Source organism: Lissotriton helveticus, chromosome 2_1 (assembly GCF_964261635.1).
Source record: "Lissotriton helveticus chromosome 2_1, aLisHel1.1, whole genome shotgun sequence".
NCBI lineage: Eukaryota > Metazoa > Chordata > Amphibia > Caudata > Salamandridae > Lissotriton > Lissotriton helveticus.
Genome location: NC_136059.1, coordinates 1,793,899,841 through 1,793,918,110, shown reverse-complemented (window position 1 = coordinate 1,793,918,110; position 18,270 = coordinate 1,793,899,841). Strand labels below are relative to the sequence as shown.

Here is an 18,270-nt window from a genome sequence, read left to right as displayed (position 1 = left end):
TGGTTAAAGATCCCACGAAACATTACATTTACAATTCTTACCATGTGCACTGTGCTTTTTAGGAACAGGATGCAAGATACCTCCATCGGGCCTTCAAAATACAGCTATATCACCAGTGGGATATGGGTAGCAACACCTGCCGGGATGTGGGTAGCAGGGACTGCAGGGCTTCGGCCACCTCATGCAGGTTGTATGTCAGCAGTAAGGAGGAATTCAGTGGAGGAATTCAACTGGTGAAGGAACTATTAGAGTAAACATCCCATGATGATTTTAACTAAAACCAACGAAATGGTAAAAAATGGGGATGCGACGTTCTATAAGGAACAGATTGGAGACCAATGAATGTTGAAGAAGAAGCTGTCAGGTTTGGAAAGGATTTTAAACTCAGAAATATACATTTTCAGTTGCTCAGTATTGACACAATGGTAAATCATATTTCTTCAAATAGATTTCATCCATGCTTTTGTGATTTTATAACAAAAGTTTATTTAATTGGCCATATGTACTTTATAAGTAATATATAGAATGCCTGTCATATATGGTTGATACCTTTTTCCTTTTGTCTTGGATGTGTGTTACTCACTCTGTTTTCGATTAAATATGTTTTAATTGTCCCTATTTTACAGTGTCAGAGTATTTTCCTTTTTATCTTTGACTGAAAGTCCGATAATGGTAAGCAATCGTCCCTGCAACAAAATCAGCAGAAAACCGGACCTGTCAAAGAGCCCGGCGGCACCCCCCCCCCCCCCCCCACACCCCCCCCCTGCGGGGAGGGGGGGCCGAGCACTTTGCCAGGGCCGGTTTTGGTTCCCAGTCCGGCCCTGATTTACACTGATTTATTGATCTATAAAAATTTAAATTCTTCAATTCTACAATAACACCCACCTCCTTCCTTCAGATAATCTACTCAGTGGCTCACAACTCCGAATTCCACCTCTCCTTTAATTCCTAAATCATTTTATTTGATCTGTTGCCCTTTTTTTGCATCTTTCCCGTGATCTCTGTGTTTCACAATACCTCACAAATATTACGCAGACAGAACAGAATCCATGAGTGAATTAGCCTATACAATAATACAAATAATTCTACCGTAATCCACAATGTACAAAGTGGAAGCTGGCTGTGCATGTTTAGAGTGAAAATAAAAAAATAAAACCTAGTATCGGGCTTGAAACATGGCCTCTTCCTGAATACCGCGACGCATGTATAAAGCACAGCAGAATACATACCCTAGCTCTGGCATCCACCAGAGCACCGTTCCTCAGAAGACAGCGAACCACTTCCACTTGCCCCGCACGTGCCGCCATGTGTAGCGCACTCTCCCCACGCTGCAGAAAAAGAAGACCACAGTAAAGCAAATTAAGTTGCATCCCAACTTTGGTGCTATATCTGTAAAACACATTTCTGCATTTGCTTGATATAATGACAGTAAATCTTCAACACCAGAATTTTCTGTCAATGAGGGGAATGTGTGCACAGTGTGTGTTAATTTACCCTTTCATGGTGTATGTGGCACACGCCACACGTGCCACAGTTTAAGTAAAAAGAATGACAAATTGATCACCCTAGACCCTATGACTTTTCCATGACTAAAGTCTGAGTCTATGTATTCAGAATGACTCTACTACATATAATAATGCCATACAAAAGCAAGGAACTGGGGGAAAGCACCCTAAGATTAAATGGGGTCAGCATTACTTTATAAGTAGAGTAGGAACCTAGACAAAGGTCAGCGGCATATTTAGTGCTTTGGCTGAACTATCACCAGCTTACCCTTTCAAACGGGCTTCACCCAGATTATTACAAATGGAAAATGTGCATTTTATTGCATTACTGGTTCTCACTGGCTACTGACTGAAAGGGGGTTTAGACTGGTAACCTCTACTAATGCTGTATCACAGATTAACATGGCTGCATCTGAGATTCCAGAAAATAGACCTTCACAAAGTAGTAGCTAAGGCACAAATATGGGGACGAAAAGAGAGTGACAGTGTTTTCCTTGATAACAAAAAAACAAAAACTCATGGTTTAACTATTTTTAGAAGTAGCTGTTTATTACTAGAAACTATTATGTCCATTGGCTACTTTATCTAACAACCAGCAGTTGTTTTTTGACCTAAAATGCAGAGTCTGAAATTGTGCTTCCGTAGGGTTGATCCTATATTTGGAGCAGATATCCCATTGCAACGTATGCAAAAGTTGCATAGAGTACTGGAATTCTACTACAATGGTACATTTGCAGCTGTACTGCTCTTCCTCCTTTATACATAGTCAGGTGAATTTTCTATGAAACATTTACACATTTAACTATTTTTGATTGGAAAATGTTTTTCCTTCTGGAGAACCCCGCCCCTTATACCACCATGAAATCTTGAAGTCTTCCTTCTCATTTCTACCATCGAGACACAGTTACTCCAATCCTTTTGAGCTTTGCAAGTGTTTCCAAGGTGAGATTTGCCATACTGAATACCAAAAAATGTATGAGTTGTTGGAGTCCCCTTTCCCACTCCTAGCCCTGAACTTATAATAGACAAAAAGGGTGCCACACTGGAAGACCCTCCCTAGTTAAAGTTGACTTTATGAGGAAATAAAACAACATATCCCTATTTTGTTAGCTGGGTGTGGGATTTAGGATAATAAATTATATTTTTTTCACATCTGAGTTACACAAAGGGGCACAAAGACACGTGAACTGGGCACTTTGTGGTTAGCTCTTTTGACTGCTAACATGAGAACCATCTCTGCTTCCCTAAACGTTTTTCAAGGTTCAACTATATTTCATGTTCAGAGGTTTTGTCGATTATAACTGTGCAATTTAATTACACAGAATATGTGGCAAAATTAACCCAAATGGCTATATTACAAAAGTGCAGCACTATAAAAACCAAGCACCATCAATCTACAGGAATATGTCACTGGGCCTCCCATTTTTATCAAAAGGGAGTGAAGGATGCCAGCAGGTCGAAATTGCCATCACCTTTGACATTATAACATCCCTTGTAAATTAAATTACATAAAATGCAATAACCTGAAACTATTACTGTTACTTAGTACAAAATCACGATTGAAAAAAGCACAGTATGAAATCCATCTACAAATGAGAATAGATGTGAATCAATAGATAATTTATATGCTGCTCTTAAACAGGAAAGTGTCAACAGAAACCAGATGTGTATGCAGTTACTGCTAGAGTCACAGCAAACTCCAAGAAATTGGATTGCAAATAACACAGGGAAAAGACTGTAATTGGAATATGTACTGTAGCTGTGAAAAACGGAGCCAAAGTAGGTTTTAGAGACCACTTCGGATGTAGAAGAAACAAATTCCCCAGAGGGCATGATCAACATTGGTGTGAATTGATCAATTGTGACTTCAAGATTCAAGGGAAAGGAGAGTAAAAAAACTGCTATGCCTGCCTACTATCAAAACATGAATTATATTACAGGTTTCAAAATACCCAAGACAAAATTATTACAAAACTAAATGTTACGTAAAGTGCAAGACCACAGTGATAGACTACAATCAGTGGACTCCTCATAGAAATAGTACCAAACAAGAAGCATTATGCCCTATAAATTATAGGTTAAGAAGCATCTCAATTTAACTACTACATCACTGAGAATGAAATGTATATTGAGTAACATTTGGGAATATAGAGAGCTGAATCAAACTTCAGAAGCAAAGATACTGGACACATAACTTATACTAACAGCTTCCTATACTTTGGAATATTAATAATATACAATTGAACTATCCTCTGTAGGCTCATTGAATTAAAAGATTTAAAATAAATACAGTTCTGCAATAGATTTGTTTATATGACTAAGACATGATTAAAAATGAAACGCGAAAAAACAAAAGCATACAAACATAACAGAAGCACATTCAACTGAATATTAAGCAACCAGTGAAAGAAAGGTGGACGTGTAATTGAAGGAATTGGTCATTTTGAACTACATGAAGGCAATTCTCAACAAGTTATTTTTTCATTCTTCTGACTTGCGGCCACTGTGAGAAGAGATGCGGGTGTCCAATTTAGGATTGTTTTGAGTTCATATTCATAAATTTGTCTCAGTTCCAGAATAATTAGGAAAAACGTGGTGCGCTTGATCGGTAAAAATCTGGTGATGATACTACCATTAAGATTAAAGTAAGACTGGCCACTGTTTTTAGCCATCTCAGCAGCTTTTTAAAATGGCGCCTTAGTACTGACTGATAAAACAGCCCTTCTGATGATCAGAAAAGATACTCAGGAAGGTTTCCAGCTATGTATCCGGAATCTTTCTGGCTTTCATGCAATTCATATTCAATTCAAGAAGAACTCGTGGGAATCTGCTGCAGTGGAAAGGTGCCTGGAGTAATTAGAAGCATAAACCATTATCAGCTGCAGAAATGTGAAGCGTACATTTCTGTAAGCAGACACAGAATGTGGCACTGCATTTGAGTTTTAGTTTTCTTTACGTCTTCACAGGGGAGACATTTTCCTTTCGTAGGTTCTTGTGTAGAAACCACTTGCCTTCCACTCCTATTAACTACAAGTGCGTGTCCTACCCGTTGTCACACTGAAATCGGATTTACTATATTCTGCCATTAAGGGTTCTGCATTGATACAGTGTCCTCCTATGGCATTTTCAGTCACCTGCAAGTTATAAACACGTGGAACCAATAACCACTCATATCAGGGGGTTTACTAGATCTGGGGCGTGAGATGGCCTCTAGAGACCTAAACCTCTACGGAGATAAAACAAGGTTTTCCATTTGCACAGTAAACACTGGCTTTCAGGGTGTCATTAAGGTAGCAATTTGCTTGTTGTGCTTGCTGTGGGTGGTGGACTTGTGAGCAAGTCCTCTCAGTAGTGCCATATTTTCGTTTCAAACTGTTCAACTACATCAAGTTCTTACTTCCAATTGGGCTCCTTTTGCAGAGCATGAACTTCAGTGTTGACAATACAAAGTGATGGATATAAAAGTCATCTCAAAATGAAAGTGTGAGAGCTTCAAAGGGCTGGGGCTGAAAACACAACAGTCCCTTTCTTGTCATCTTTACTCTTTGTAATGGCTTCCAGTGCTGGTCTATAACTCATTTCGGTATCACAATAGCACACTAATCTCATGATGGACAAGTAATTGGTGATTTATTGGAAATGCAGTAACTTGTACAATTCTTTTATAGGACGCCTACATTCCTGTTTCGGTGCCAGGAGTAAAATGTTTCGAAGTGGGCATTTCCTCTCTCTAGCTAGTTGCCATTTCACAGAGGGCGTCACCACCTGTCCCCCAAACCCAGATCTCTAAAAGGACTTTTAGAAAGAAACTAAATACCCAATTATTCTGATGTGCCCACATAATTTTCTCAGTGATGTATTTCTTATCCAGGTTTTGCAAGGAGAATTTGCTAAAAAAACAATCAACCTTCATTACTCAAAAATTATGCTTTTCATGGTATCCACAAGATAATTTTCAAACGGCCATTTATGAGTGTTTACAATGGAGTGGCACGCACGTCATCAGTTTTAACGACTGTTATAAAGGCTTCAATGGTGCTTCATAGTAAATCTAATAATGCATTTTTTTCCCAGAACCCCAAAAGTTTCATTTAGAAAATGTTTGTGTCTCGTAAAACAAACTCACCTATATGGTCTGATCTGAAGCACACACCAGACCTAGAAATACTGAATCTCTATCACAAACACATGACGGGCCATGCCTTTTAACGATGTTTCCCCCATTTCACTATATGCTGTGACATTTTGTACATGGTAGAACTACATAGCTTGTTTTGAAGAACTGTGGAATTACTGTACGATATGTTGCTGAACAGAAACAAGCCACAAGTCAATGGGGAGAAGCATAACACACTACAAGGCAACAGTAATGTAATAAGCTCTTACAAAACATATACACAGTAATAGACAGCAGACTCGTTTAATGGGACATTGGCACGCCCTTTAACACTAACGCCAAAAAGTGGGTGGCACACCACCATTTGTAAACCTAGCATAGAAAAAGGGCCTAGACTTACTCAAGAGTTGTGTGGGCCCTCACACAGCGCTGCACAAGTTTGTGCTGCACCTGGGGGCCTTTTAATGGTGAGTAAAACAAGGTGATGCTTTACGTTGCTTTGCGATGCGAAAGTGCCCGCACAAAACTTTAGCAATTATCCCCAAAGAGAATAAAGTACATTGATTTATCACCCTCCCCAAATTCCCAGGCACGTCTGATTGCTCTACTCAGCTCCTTGGTACTCAGGTCAAGGTAGTTCAACTGTTTCTCACCAAAGGTCACATTTTATGCAGCAGCACCTCAACAATAGTATTTACTGATGTTCTGAAGTACAAATGCCTCTCTAGTAACCTTGTTGAAGTGATGGTGTCCATTAAATTCTAAAAAACAATCTATTGTTTTTTGGAGCGTGAAAAGGGGAAAGAGGGCACTGTTAGACCTCAGTCAGAATTGTATGTTTATTCTCAAGGGAGAAGTCACAATTTATCTGAAATAATTCAGGCACAGCAAAGTCTGTAATGGCTGGTTAATTGGACGTTGCTCGTCTATTTCTAATTATCGACTTTGATCATGTCTACCCTTGTCAACATTGTGCATGTCATTAAAACGCTGGATCAGCAGATCTCAGTGTGAAATGAGTGATGGAGTCTGCAAGGAGTCGTTCATCAAGATGCAACAGGTTTACAAGACACTAGAGGATAGAGGCATGATTGTCCGACTGTGGGACTACCGCTCTCCTGTTCTTAAACACACTCTTGTTGGGTGTCTACATAGCTGATGGATTGCTTGGGTGAAACCTCTGCACAAACTGCTTTTGTTGTACAATCTACATTCGATTTTCCAAAGGCATTGCGATCACAACCCATGGAATAAAATTCATCCATAATAAAAAAGACTCCACTGTATGTGTATGTTTCTTTTCCATTACTAAAAATATTGAACAATGACTATCATCTTAGTCATGTCATAACTTCTAAGTTTTAAGATGTCGGGGCTTAGGTTCATGGTCACATCATCTTTTCTGATTGACATCTTCTGAACTCGTCCATAAAGACTAAAAAAAGAGAGTTTACTAAGTTACTCATAACTGTACATTTTACTAACTCAACAAATTACACGTTTCAGTAGGATTTTCTGATTACTTGAGAATCTGACAAAATGTAATGTGCATTTGACCAAAGTCAACACTATCCAAGACTGTATTGAGTAATCCACTTTAAGTAGAACAGTACTTGAAGTTGGCCTAGGCAATAGAGATGTGTTTACCCTTTGAACTAGGAGACGGGCAGCACTACCATGAACAGAAGAACACAGACTATCAGCCAGCCATCCCTTGGAAGCCTTCATCGCTGTGTCATACTGTTCATCTAACAGAGCATCACCTGTTTATCTGCTAATCTGCACACACATTTTCACCCAAGGGTGAAAATGTCAGCAGACCACCATCTTTCCCTGAATTTATCCCGCTCAATTAGACAAGCAGGCATAGCAAAGAGATGGGAGATGTTAGGGAGCCTAAATTAGTGGATAAGATGATGCAATTACCAAGTGAGGTGAGAGGATTTATACATTGCAGATATATCTCACTTGTGCGTGATCGATGCCCGTGTCCTGGTTTTGACTGGTAAGGTTTCGCGGCCACCGAGGATCTCTGGGTGAGTAGCTTTATGAATAGTTAATTCGGAAAATTGAAATATTCTCAACTGTGCTGTGATGTATTAGCTTTGAAGGCACGGTGGTGATAATTGGAAAATGTCCTGGTAACTTGAGACCCATCAGTATTTTTATTGGTTGGAAGTATTACCAAGTGAAGCTGATCATCTTAGTCTACACTAGCATGAAAGAGCAAACAACACCAGAATGTTTGTAGAGAAGAACCTAGCAGCATTTAATTAATCACATAACCTTAAATGTAGTTGCATTTGTATCTAAGATACCAATTTAGTGGTTACTTTTTGACTATTGGTGATATTAATCTGCACAAGGAAACATCTTTTTAAACTCTGAGACATCTCTTTTGAGTGACAAAAATGTGCATAGGCCATTACACAACTACCACACTAAACAGTTCTCCCCTTATTTTCATTATAAAATGTGACCCTTGTGGGAGCCCAGAGAGTACCGCCATTCTTTGTGGAGCAGCCAGGCAGACCACATCAGTGCCTTGCGAAACGTTTGTTCCCCTAATGCAAGCCATACTCACAATGTTAGTGACGTCAGGGGAGGCTCCATTCTGCAGCAGAAGGAGGACTATGTTCAAGTGGCCCATGAAGGCGGCCACGTGTATTGGTGTGAGGCCAGACTGTGAAATAAAGCAACAGCAGTTTTACTCCTCTGCACAGGGGCTGGCAGGCCTCTTCCATTCAGCATAAGAAGGAAGAAAGGGGCAAGAGGAAAAGAGGAAAGGACACATGGCGGGGGAGGGAGATGAAGAGCGGAAAGTCAGAGGGAGAGAGAAGTGACATCGCTTTACGACAGAAACAGGTGTCTACCTCTGTTATAGCTTGGATTGAAGCTCCATATTTCACTAGGAGTTCCATGACTTTGATGCGGTTTTTCTTGCAGGCAATGTGCAGTGGAGTAAAACCATTCTGTGCGAAAAAACAACCAGGTTAGCAGACAGCATGCACACTCAACTCACACAACAAAGCTGCTCCAGGATGGCCCACTGCAAGCGACATTCCTACAGTAGTCACCAGCCCCTAAGACGCCTAGCTGTGTTTTAGTTAGCAGTGCTTGTGGAAGTGTCTCAGTTAAACGTCACACATACTGTCAGTGGCCTGGTAGGACCATGTCACAGGAGCTAGAGATGAGACCAGTTTCCATGTCAGCCAATGTGTCGACTCACCCTTCAGATCAACCGTGAGATCTGCAACATACCCGGGGACCTGGAAGTCACATTACTGATAGTAAATTATTTAGCTGCAAGCCCCACCTGTGATCTTAAAAATCTAGCAAGGGCAGTAGGTTGGAAAAAATATCTCCCATTGCCACCTATTCCCTACTGACATCCATTCAGTTGTGTTTCCTTTTAACTAGTAACACTTGCTGGTGTACTAACACTATAAAATATTTTTTTTGAAAAAGGCTTTTCTAAAGGGTTGGTTATAATGTGGCTATCTGATAGAATGACAAGAACCCAACAAGAAGCGTGCCCATGAAAAAATGGAAAATGCACACATCAGCCCCAGATAAAGATAAACGAGACATACAATATAAAGTCTCTCAAACAACACAGTGTTCAATAAAGCGACAGCGAGTATACCAAAATTCGCACCCAAGCAGCAAACTGTGGTGGTCACGACACTGGAAAAATCAAAACACTGAAACGTGCAACAGTGCTGTGTGATAGCAAAAAAAACACATAAATATGTCCACAACCGTGGTATCTTAACTGATTGGAGCTGATCTAGAAGAGCAATCTCCCACTGCATAGCAAGCACATGCAGGGTGAGAGACGCGAGAGGATTACCAGAGCCCGGGCGTTGGGGTTGCCCCGCTTGTCCAAGAGAAGCTTGGTGACACGATAATGTCCACAGTGTGCTGCAACATGGAGGGCTGTCAGGTAGTCCAGGGTGACGTCATCAACAGGAGCCTTGTGATTTAAGAGATGTTTGACACACTCCACATGGTCTCCCTGGGCAGCCATGTGAAGAGGCGAGAGTCCATTCTACATACACAGAAAGGAAGAAATAGTTACAAACAGAAAAACTGTTCTCAGATTATACATTTCAAAGAAGATTTGAAACTGAATATTTGAAATTTCTCAAATAGTCTCCGAAGTATGCTAACTTCCTCTATTTCTTCACGCTTTTAAATTATTTAATTTAGTAAGAAACATGTTTATAAAACAACCTTAACAAATTCATAGAGAACCTACGATTTAAAAAATATTTTCTGAAAAAATGATATTAGTAAAAAAAATAATGTAGGACCTTTTGAGATGATCACAATATAGTGTTCCTCGGGAGGAAGCATAAATACATTTCACACTTCTATAAACACCTCCTATGCATGGGAGTACATTTGTAATGCATTTCTTCTTAGTTTTGCAATTGGAGATAACACCAACATAGTGAACATTGTCCCTTTCAGCTTCTCTGCCTGAGAAGAGTTTGGATGCGTAAAGCCAGCATGGTGATTTCCCTAGGACGTTTATCTATAGAGACAGATGACTTAAGATCACAATCTGCCTTGGAACAAGTGCATACCTACTTTAATATGCCACACTGCAACACTAAGCAGTGCTTAATTTATAAAAAAAGAAACTGAAGTGCCAGAGCCCAAGGAATCACTCACTGGTCCATTGCTGCTGACACAGCACACTCTTTAACTGTAGGTTGAAGTTCAAGTTTTATAATTTTCTTAAGCTATGTTCGATTGTTTAATGATGAACTAATGAAAGCTGTTTAAAATTACACACCATGTGGTGGTTTCTCATAAACATGTATGGGTGTTTACCAATAGGTGCCGGTCCGTGCACCAGCTAACACCGGCACAAATTAAGCACTGACTCTAAGTAACACCTAAATCATACCGTGAGATGCTGACACAGATTTATACACACTGCAGATGCAGGGACTTCTTGTCATGACGATAGCCTAGTAATAAGGTCGGACTGATATCCAAAATCAGCCTTTGCGGAAATCTTCCAACCCACCCCTACTCCCTTCCTATTTCTTTCTTTCTATTCGCTCCCTCTCTCTCTTTCTCTCGCTCTCTCTCTCTTTCCTCTATGCCAGTGATAGGATTCCTAATGGATGGTATTGTAGAGTCCTTGACCGAGTTTGTAATGGAAAGTAGTATGACCTCACATAAAAGCACTAAGACAATTTCAACAATGATTAGGTTAACCCCAGATGCCCTATCATTTAGTATAGTGTCATAGCCACACTAGCATGATACCATTACCATGCCCCCCTAGAAGTTGTTTGATTTCATATTAAAAAAACGGAAAGGATCATTTTAGCTAACTTTATCATTGTAAGGTTAGCTGGAAAGCAGACCAGGTAATGAATCCTCTATCCGGCCGTCAGGCACAATGCTGTTTGTGAGGACAGTAACTCTCAGACTGGAGAAAAAGGCTTGTGTACCCAAGTAAACATGTCTACAGTTGGTAAGACAGCCTGAAATCCACCTTCTCCATCCAAAAGTGCCACCCATAATGTCAATGTCGAAAAGCAAAATTAAGAATGTTTCCTCCGGAAGCACACCAACCTTGGTCCGGGCCAGTAGCGGGGCCCCACGTTCCAGGAGGACCTCTACCGCTGGGTCATGTCCACTCCGTGCAGCACAGTGTAGAGGCGTCAAGCCATCCTGCAGTAAGGAAATAAAGGGAGATGGAGTCAGAAGATGGATCTATGCTTAGTGAAACCAGCATTCGGCTTTACATTAGCATGCGTAGGAAGAAAAGGTGACACAGAAAAGGTTGGCAATTTTTTAAGTAAAGAATGGTGCGCCATTCTCAAGGAAAATAACTGTCCAGCGGAAAGCTCAGATCTTCAAATGGAGGCTGATGGACCTGTGTTTTTTAATTAATCTTTATTTAGTTTTCGTTAATTACAGTCGACACAAAGGGGCTTATTTATGAGAGCTTGGTATCACTTTTGCACCACGTAAAGTGGCACCTGCGTAACGCAGGGCTCTCATAAAGATTTATGAAGCCATGCAAAGCCACCCTGCATGGATTTGAGTGGCCTCATAAATCATAGTAAGGCGAAGCAGAACAAATCACTGCGTTGCCTTACTCTGCGCCCAGGAGGCGTTCCATGGGCGTTGCAGTGGGTTTTCCAACGCAACACCCATGGAATTTGACACTGCCCCAGATTTACAAAGTGATCTAAACCTGGGGAAGCACCAAATTCATATACCTCCCGTGATGAGGCGTAACGAGGAGAAATAACGTTATTTCTCCTCGTTTTTTCCTCTTTCCATGTGTGCTGCATTCTGTAGCACACATAGGAAAAGGAAAACACCTCTTTGATTTTTTTCTTGCAGGAAGGTGCCCCTATCTCCACTAAAACAATCCTGCCTGCATCTCACTATGGTACAAGGGTGCCTACATTGGGGCTAGACTGCCGAACCAGCACCAGCGCAGGCAGAAAGGACAGCATTGCACCGTATTGGTCAAATACGTTGCATTTCTGCCCTTTCACTTTATCGTAGGGCAAGGTGCCTTACTGCACTGCCCTACGCCAAAATGCCATAAATGAGGCCCATAATATTTTACACAATACTATGCGATTGATATTTTCCGTGTCCCTGAAAAGACACTGCACTTTCAGCATGCTGTGAACTACTCAATGGCTCTAGGTGTACTAAGCCTGGTCGCAGCAGATTGAGTAGAAAGGTACAATATACCTCATTGCAAACAGATAACAACGAAAAATAAAAGATTTTGCCATTTAGCATACTTTTACACAAATGTGGGAGTCTGTGGACCTTGCTCATGTTGTGCAAGTGCCCTCTAATTCGTAATTACTTTCAGTGCTAGGTGCAGCCGATATATATCAGTCAATGATGTCTGGCGTTGAGGGCCATTTAGCTCTGTTCGAGTGGTTACAATTAGTAAGTACGTCCTCTAAGGGGACTTGTCGTCTGTTTTGAGTACTATAGCCAGTATTGGGGACACCAGATGGCGGGTGGTGAAACTTAGAGACAAAAAACTGCTACACCTGCCCTGTGTACCTTAGAAAATAGTATATGTTATTGGGTTTGGAGCTATGAATCATGCGCATGTAGAAAAATATGTTTTCAGGAATCTAAGACAGGTTCACAAAACACATTTCTGATACATCATGTTTGCAAAGCTGCTTTCACCCTCGAGGGATACCAATGGAAGTCTGGAGAGGTTGCTGGAATAATATTTTCTTGTTGGGCATTATAGGACTTCATATTCTTCAAAACTATCTCTCGGTGACCAGTTTTCCAGTTTTCTGAATACCAAAGGCAATAGTGAAGGATGGATATGAAGAGCAGGGGTTCAATTTGTATCTCAGGAAAAATGCACCGTAAGGAGAAAAGAGCTCGCCTTGTTAAATTAATAGCAAAGTTGAGTGACAACACATACATTGAAAATGACACCAACCCTATCAAATATTAGCTCCTCAGTCGTTTTGCAAGACTATCCTGAAAGCAGCTGTCGAACCCTGGACAGTAAGCACAGAAGTCCCAGGAACCATGGTACTGGCCATCAGCGGGCTCCAGACATTCGGAAGAAGACACGTATTACAAACCTGTGGTCACCAATGCATCGTTCAGTCTACTGCAGAGCAGCTCTATGTGTTGAGTTTATAGTCCCATTACATGTGCTTGCACAGTAATGCAAAACAAAGCATTCTCCCATGGTACTGTAAAATAAATTAAGTTAATAATAGTAAATTTAGGGATGGCCGGCATTGCAGAGGAGTTAAAGTTTCAGCGTCAGTGGGAGAGCGGCTAAATATCTGTCAGAGAAGAGGTGGAGGGGACCCTGTAGGGAGAGCCTCCCCATCTGGCATGGGTACAGTAACAGGGGGCAGAGGTGGTGACACACAGGAGGGGGTGGTAGTCTACTAGCATAATGCACACATTTTGTGTGAAATCTTTGTGAAAAACTATGTTTTTTATTTATGTGAAATAAATTCCACATTTGAGTCCATACTTCGTATACAGAAATCATACAAGGTACTGGCAGGAAACTGGTTTGAACAGGAAGTGTCTTGAAGCCAGTGCACACAACAGTTTCACAGGTCCCATGAGATATTTTCTGCTCAAACCAATCTCCCACAGGAAACATGAAGTGAAAAACCCTGAGAGGAGAAAAACAAATATGAAAAACTCATGAAGCGCAATTGGAAGTGGTGCAAAGTTTAACTTTCGTTAAAAAAATGCACATGCCTAAATGGAATAAAACAAGTAACTTTTATTTATACACAGCTTTCAATAAATCTCTGGATTCTCAAAGGTTCTGCTTTCCAGATGACTTAATGTGCTAAGTTAAACATAAAACCTTTGGGGGGTCTCATTATGAGCATCCCAGTTAAATGCTATATATGTGGTGTAGCAAACCTGCCTTTCCTCCATGGTCACCCCAGATTTTTTGCTTTTTCTGCACACTTATCTGGCGACTTTAGAACTCTGTACAGTTTACCCATGCTAACTAGGAGTAAGATGCCTGCCCTCCCCCTTTAGACAGTGGTTACATTGGCTTATCCCTGATTGGCAGATTTAACTTGCCTGTAAATCCCAAGTACATGGTGCCGAAAGTGCACCCAGAGCCTGGACGTTAAGTGCCACTTTTGGACTGCAACACCTAGTGTGCCATCCACTACAGGAGCAGTGCAAACATGGCTACAGGCCTACCCTGTGTAGCCTGACTGCTGCAGTGTAAAAACTGTTTTGAGACATGCCAAAATATATCAACAGGTAAATAGCTCCTTTTAAATATTAGTAAGTCACCTCTGTGAAGGCTTTGAAGTCCACAGAGCAATTTGCATGGTATTTATAGGTGGGACAGGTAGAAATGAATATAATCATGTCCATACAGTGACTAGGCCCAAAAAGCTATTTTCACTGTGACGGGCCTAGCAGTCAAATGTAGAAAAACAGAGGACAGATTAAAGTGCTAACACTGTTAATTCGGGGAAATGACCAACTAGAAAAATAATTAAACCATTGTTTACAAAAGCTATTAAAAATCAAATTCATGGTGAAGTCAGATTTGTAATAAATATTAAGAAAAAGTAACTTTCAGAAAGTTACCCCTTACCTGCCTGTGCTTTCAGTAACTTAATTAGCAATAACCTCTGCTAACTCTCATCCTGTCCTCAAACTTGAATGAGGTGTGAACTAGGTGTGTAATTCCTCACAGGAGCTACATATTAGGTTGATCTGTATGGGCCAGAAGACTCGTCGGAGCTCTGCAGAATCTTCAGCATAGGGACTGTCAATATCCTGTTGACACCACAGTGTCAAATCCGGCCTAACAGGTTTGTTTGAGCCCCATGTAACCCTTTGGTGCACTTGTAGGGGAAAAACACAGGCTGCCAGGACAAACTGTAGGGATCACTTGGATGCTAGAGGACCCTGCCTTTGTCCTACTTGATTTCTTCTCCTAGTTTGTTGTGGGTGCAGGGCCTCCTACAAACAGAATATTAGTGTTATATATAGGAGTGCACAAGTGATTACCATAGTGCCCTCTCCCCACACACCCAGCCCTCAGAGCCCAAACTTAATGTGACTGAAGACTTTTATCATCTTGAAACTGCCCTTACACATGGCATTTGGGGACTGTTTGCAATAAGGCAAACAAGAACTACTAAAAAAGTGAGTAGGGTTTACCCCGGAAACGTCAGCCACATTGGTTAGGGAGTACCCAGGAGTCATCCCCATTCTAACTAGCTAGTGCCAGGCATCAATCTGGCATGCCAGGGCACTGCATCAGAAGCCTTTCTGGACCTAGGGAAGGACAGAAATGGGCTGCACCTGCTGTCTGTGACCTGTGACGGAGGCATTTCCCAGATATATCGTACCCTTATAATTAACTCCCACGGTTCTTTAGAACATCTTAAAACCAGTTAGGAGAGCTAGGTGGGCCCCACAAAAGAGGAGGATTGGAGGGATGCCCTGATGGCCCCTCGCAAACTATGATTGGTGCAGACATATTATCTTTATTTAGCATATCTCTCTCCCACCCGCCTGTACTGGGCAGGCAGTCTACCAAATTCCATTTGTCCATGCTGCGGAATTGGGCCGGCAGATTTTTACCACATGGTAGGGACTTGTATATTAATATATGGTTATTGAACTGTGGTGACTCGAGACCTCACCGATGTTCTCAGGTGGGTGGTCCCCCTCTACCGCATATTAATTCTCCTAGGGTGTTTGAGGGTACTGGTGGCAGTAGGGCTGAAAGAGCATTTCTGGGCACGGCCCTCCCAATTGCGAAATGTGATATAGCTGCAAAGTGGTTATCTCCTTCTCCCCCGACTCTTTTGCACTGGAGGCGTGTGTATACTAGCTCGCTCAATAAGAATGCGTAGTTTTTGAAGCACGGGTTATCCCCAAAAACATGGGCAGGTATGGGGGAAATGGCGGGTCCATTGCTTTAAGATTACTGTGAATCAAGATACCTTAACTGTGCTTGCGATCTGTATTTTGAACCATTTATGCATTTTCATTTTGGTTGGTCACGATATTTCATCCTGTACTGTACCATCATGTGCCATATATATCTATTTCCCAAGTTTGTTGGCCTCAAATTCAACAAAATCTGTTTATCAAAAAAAATCTAGTTAACAGAACTGTCATTCTACTTGACAGGCATAGGTCTGACTGGCCATTGGCATTCTATGGTCATATTCAGTGCTTCGATTGAGCCATTGGGTATCGGTGGGACCCACCAGAACTTATTTTTTGGGCCCGACATATATTTTTTCTCGATTAAACCTCAAACTCTGCTGCATGTCACTTGCGCCAGCTGTCTTGTCGTAGATTCTTTCTCTATTGTTTATCATTATTCCTTCATTGTGTGCGTAACTATTTCTGCTGTTGTTATTCCCTTTAAATTTAACATTGCGTCTAGCTGTAATATAGCCTTATAGCCCGCCGTAGTGGGCTATACCAGCTATTAAAGGCCCGCTGCAGCATTAAAGGCCTGAGCCTAAGGCGGCGGACTTTAAAAAAGCAGAGGGACTTTAAAAGCCGGTATAGCCCTGCTACGAAGGACTTTAAGGCTATTAGAACATTCTGCCACAAATAAAACAAAGCCTTCAGGGAGCGCGAGGGGATTGAAATCCCCTCAGGCTTCCTGAAGCCTTTGTTCACAGCCAGAGCTGTGAACAAAGAAAGAGATTATTGGAATGTTGGAGCTCCAGGCTTATACCAGCCATTATAAGCGCAGGGCACTCCATTGTTTTCAATGGAGCTACCAACATTCCAATGTTCTAATATAGCCTTATAGCCCGCTGTAGCGGGCTATACCGGCTATTAAAGGCCCGCTGAATCGTTAAAGGCCCGAGCCGAAGGCAAGGGACTTTAACGACACAGCAGGGTTTTAATAGCCGTATAGCCCTGCTACGAAGGGCTATAAGGCTATTAGAACATTCTGCCACTAGAGGGCAGAATGTTCTAACAAATTAAACAAAGGGTTCTCGAAGCTCGAGGGGATATAAATCCCCTCGAACTTCGAGAAGCCTTTGTAGAACATTGGAATGTTGCTCTGCGGGCCTTTACCGGCACGTAGAAGCAGGGAGCACTCCATTGTCTGCAATGGAGCTCCCAACATTCCAATGTTCTAATCACTGTTAACTCCTCTTGCATAACGGTAACACTGTTGTAACACTGTAACTCCACTTGCCTAGCCTTTTACATTGTATCTCGTAAACCCCAACTGCACTCCTTCTATTGACTTGATAACTCTGCCCCACGTAGCCGTTATCATCTGTTTGCTGTCTTTTCTGTATTTTTCTGCTGTATCCACCGCTGCATGCTTTTTCGCTGTTTCACCCTCTCCCTCTTCCCACCTCCCAGCTCCCCTCCCTCCTGCCAGGACCTACTTAATGAAGGCTGCAGCATGGCTATGCTGCTGGGGCGCCAAAGGCAAGCCTGTCTGCACCAGTCTTTGCCTGGATCGTGCCGTGTCTGGAACCTTGGATATCCCCCTTTCCAAAACGACACTGTCTCCGAGCTCCAAGCCCACAACTCAGGACCCTGCCACTGCTGGTGCACTTCACCTTGAACCATGGTAGGACTTATCGCCCTCCCGCACTGCCACTTCGCCTGCAACACCGGAGCACCCGCTCGTACGGTAACCACTGCCACTCCTACCAACACTATCCCAGAACATCTCTACTGCCTCATGCTCAAAGCTAGGTCTCTCTGCAAACACGCCAATGATACTTGGGACACCATCTCCTCCCTCACCCCCAACATCATTTTGCTCACTGAGATGTGGCTCACCCGCCAACTCAGAGAACACTTGGTTAACAACAACCTTCTGGGTATCTCCCAATCTGGATGTTGCGTCAACCACAGCACCAAAACCACCCTCATCGCTGCCACAGATGGCATCCAGGTTCTCCTGGACCGAGGGGAAACAGCAGCCCTTAGCCTCCTCAACCTCTAAGCACCTTTTGACATCATCTTCCACCACACCCTCATCAAGAAACTTCACCACATTGGAAATCAAGGAGCCACCCTCATGTGGATATCTCTTTCCTCACTGGAAGAAAACAGAGAATCTGACTTCCTCCCTACTCCTCCATCATCATCTGCCGCATCCCTCAA

The 18,270-nt window shown here is 42.1% G+C and overlaps 1 protein-coding gene across 6 annotated transcripts in view; it reads right to left on the bottom strand.

Moving 5' to 3' along the window:
* The window catches only part of ANK2 (ankyrin 2), a 1,987,506-nt gene that overhangs the window by 620,640 nt on the left and 1,348,596 nt on the right, over window positions 1-18,270 (bottom strand). For all 6 annotated transcript variants that reach the window (XM_078676735.1, XM_078676733.1, XM_078676736.1 and 3 more), the window contains 5 exons: window positions 11,221-11,319; window positions 9,476-9,673; window positions 8,496-8,594; window positions 8,207-8,305; window positions 1,230-1,328 (listed from right to left, as the gene is read on the bottom strand). In XM_078676735.1, coding sequence (XP_078532861.1) covers window positions 1,230-1,328; window positions 8,207-8,305; window positions 8,496-8,594; window positions 9,476-9,673; window positions 11,221-11,319 — 594 coding nt within the window. The remainder of the gene's footprint in view (window positions 1-1,229; window positions 1,329-8,206; window positions 8,306-8,495; window positions 8,595-9,475; window positions 9,674-11,220; window positions 11,320-18,270) is intronic.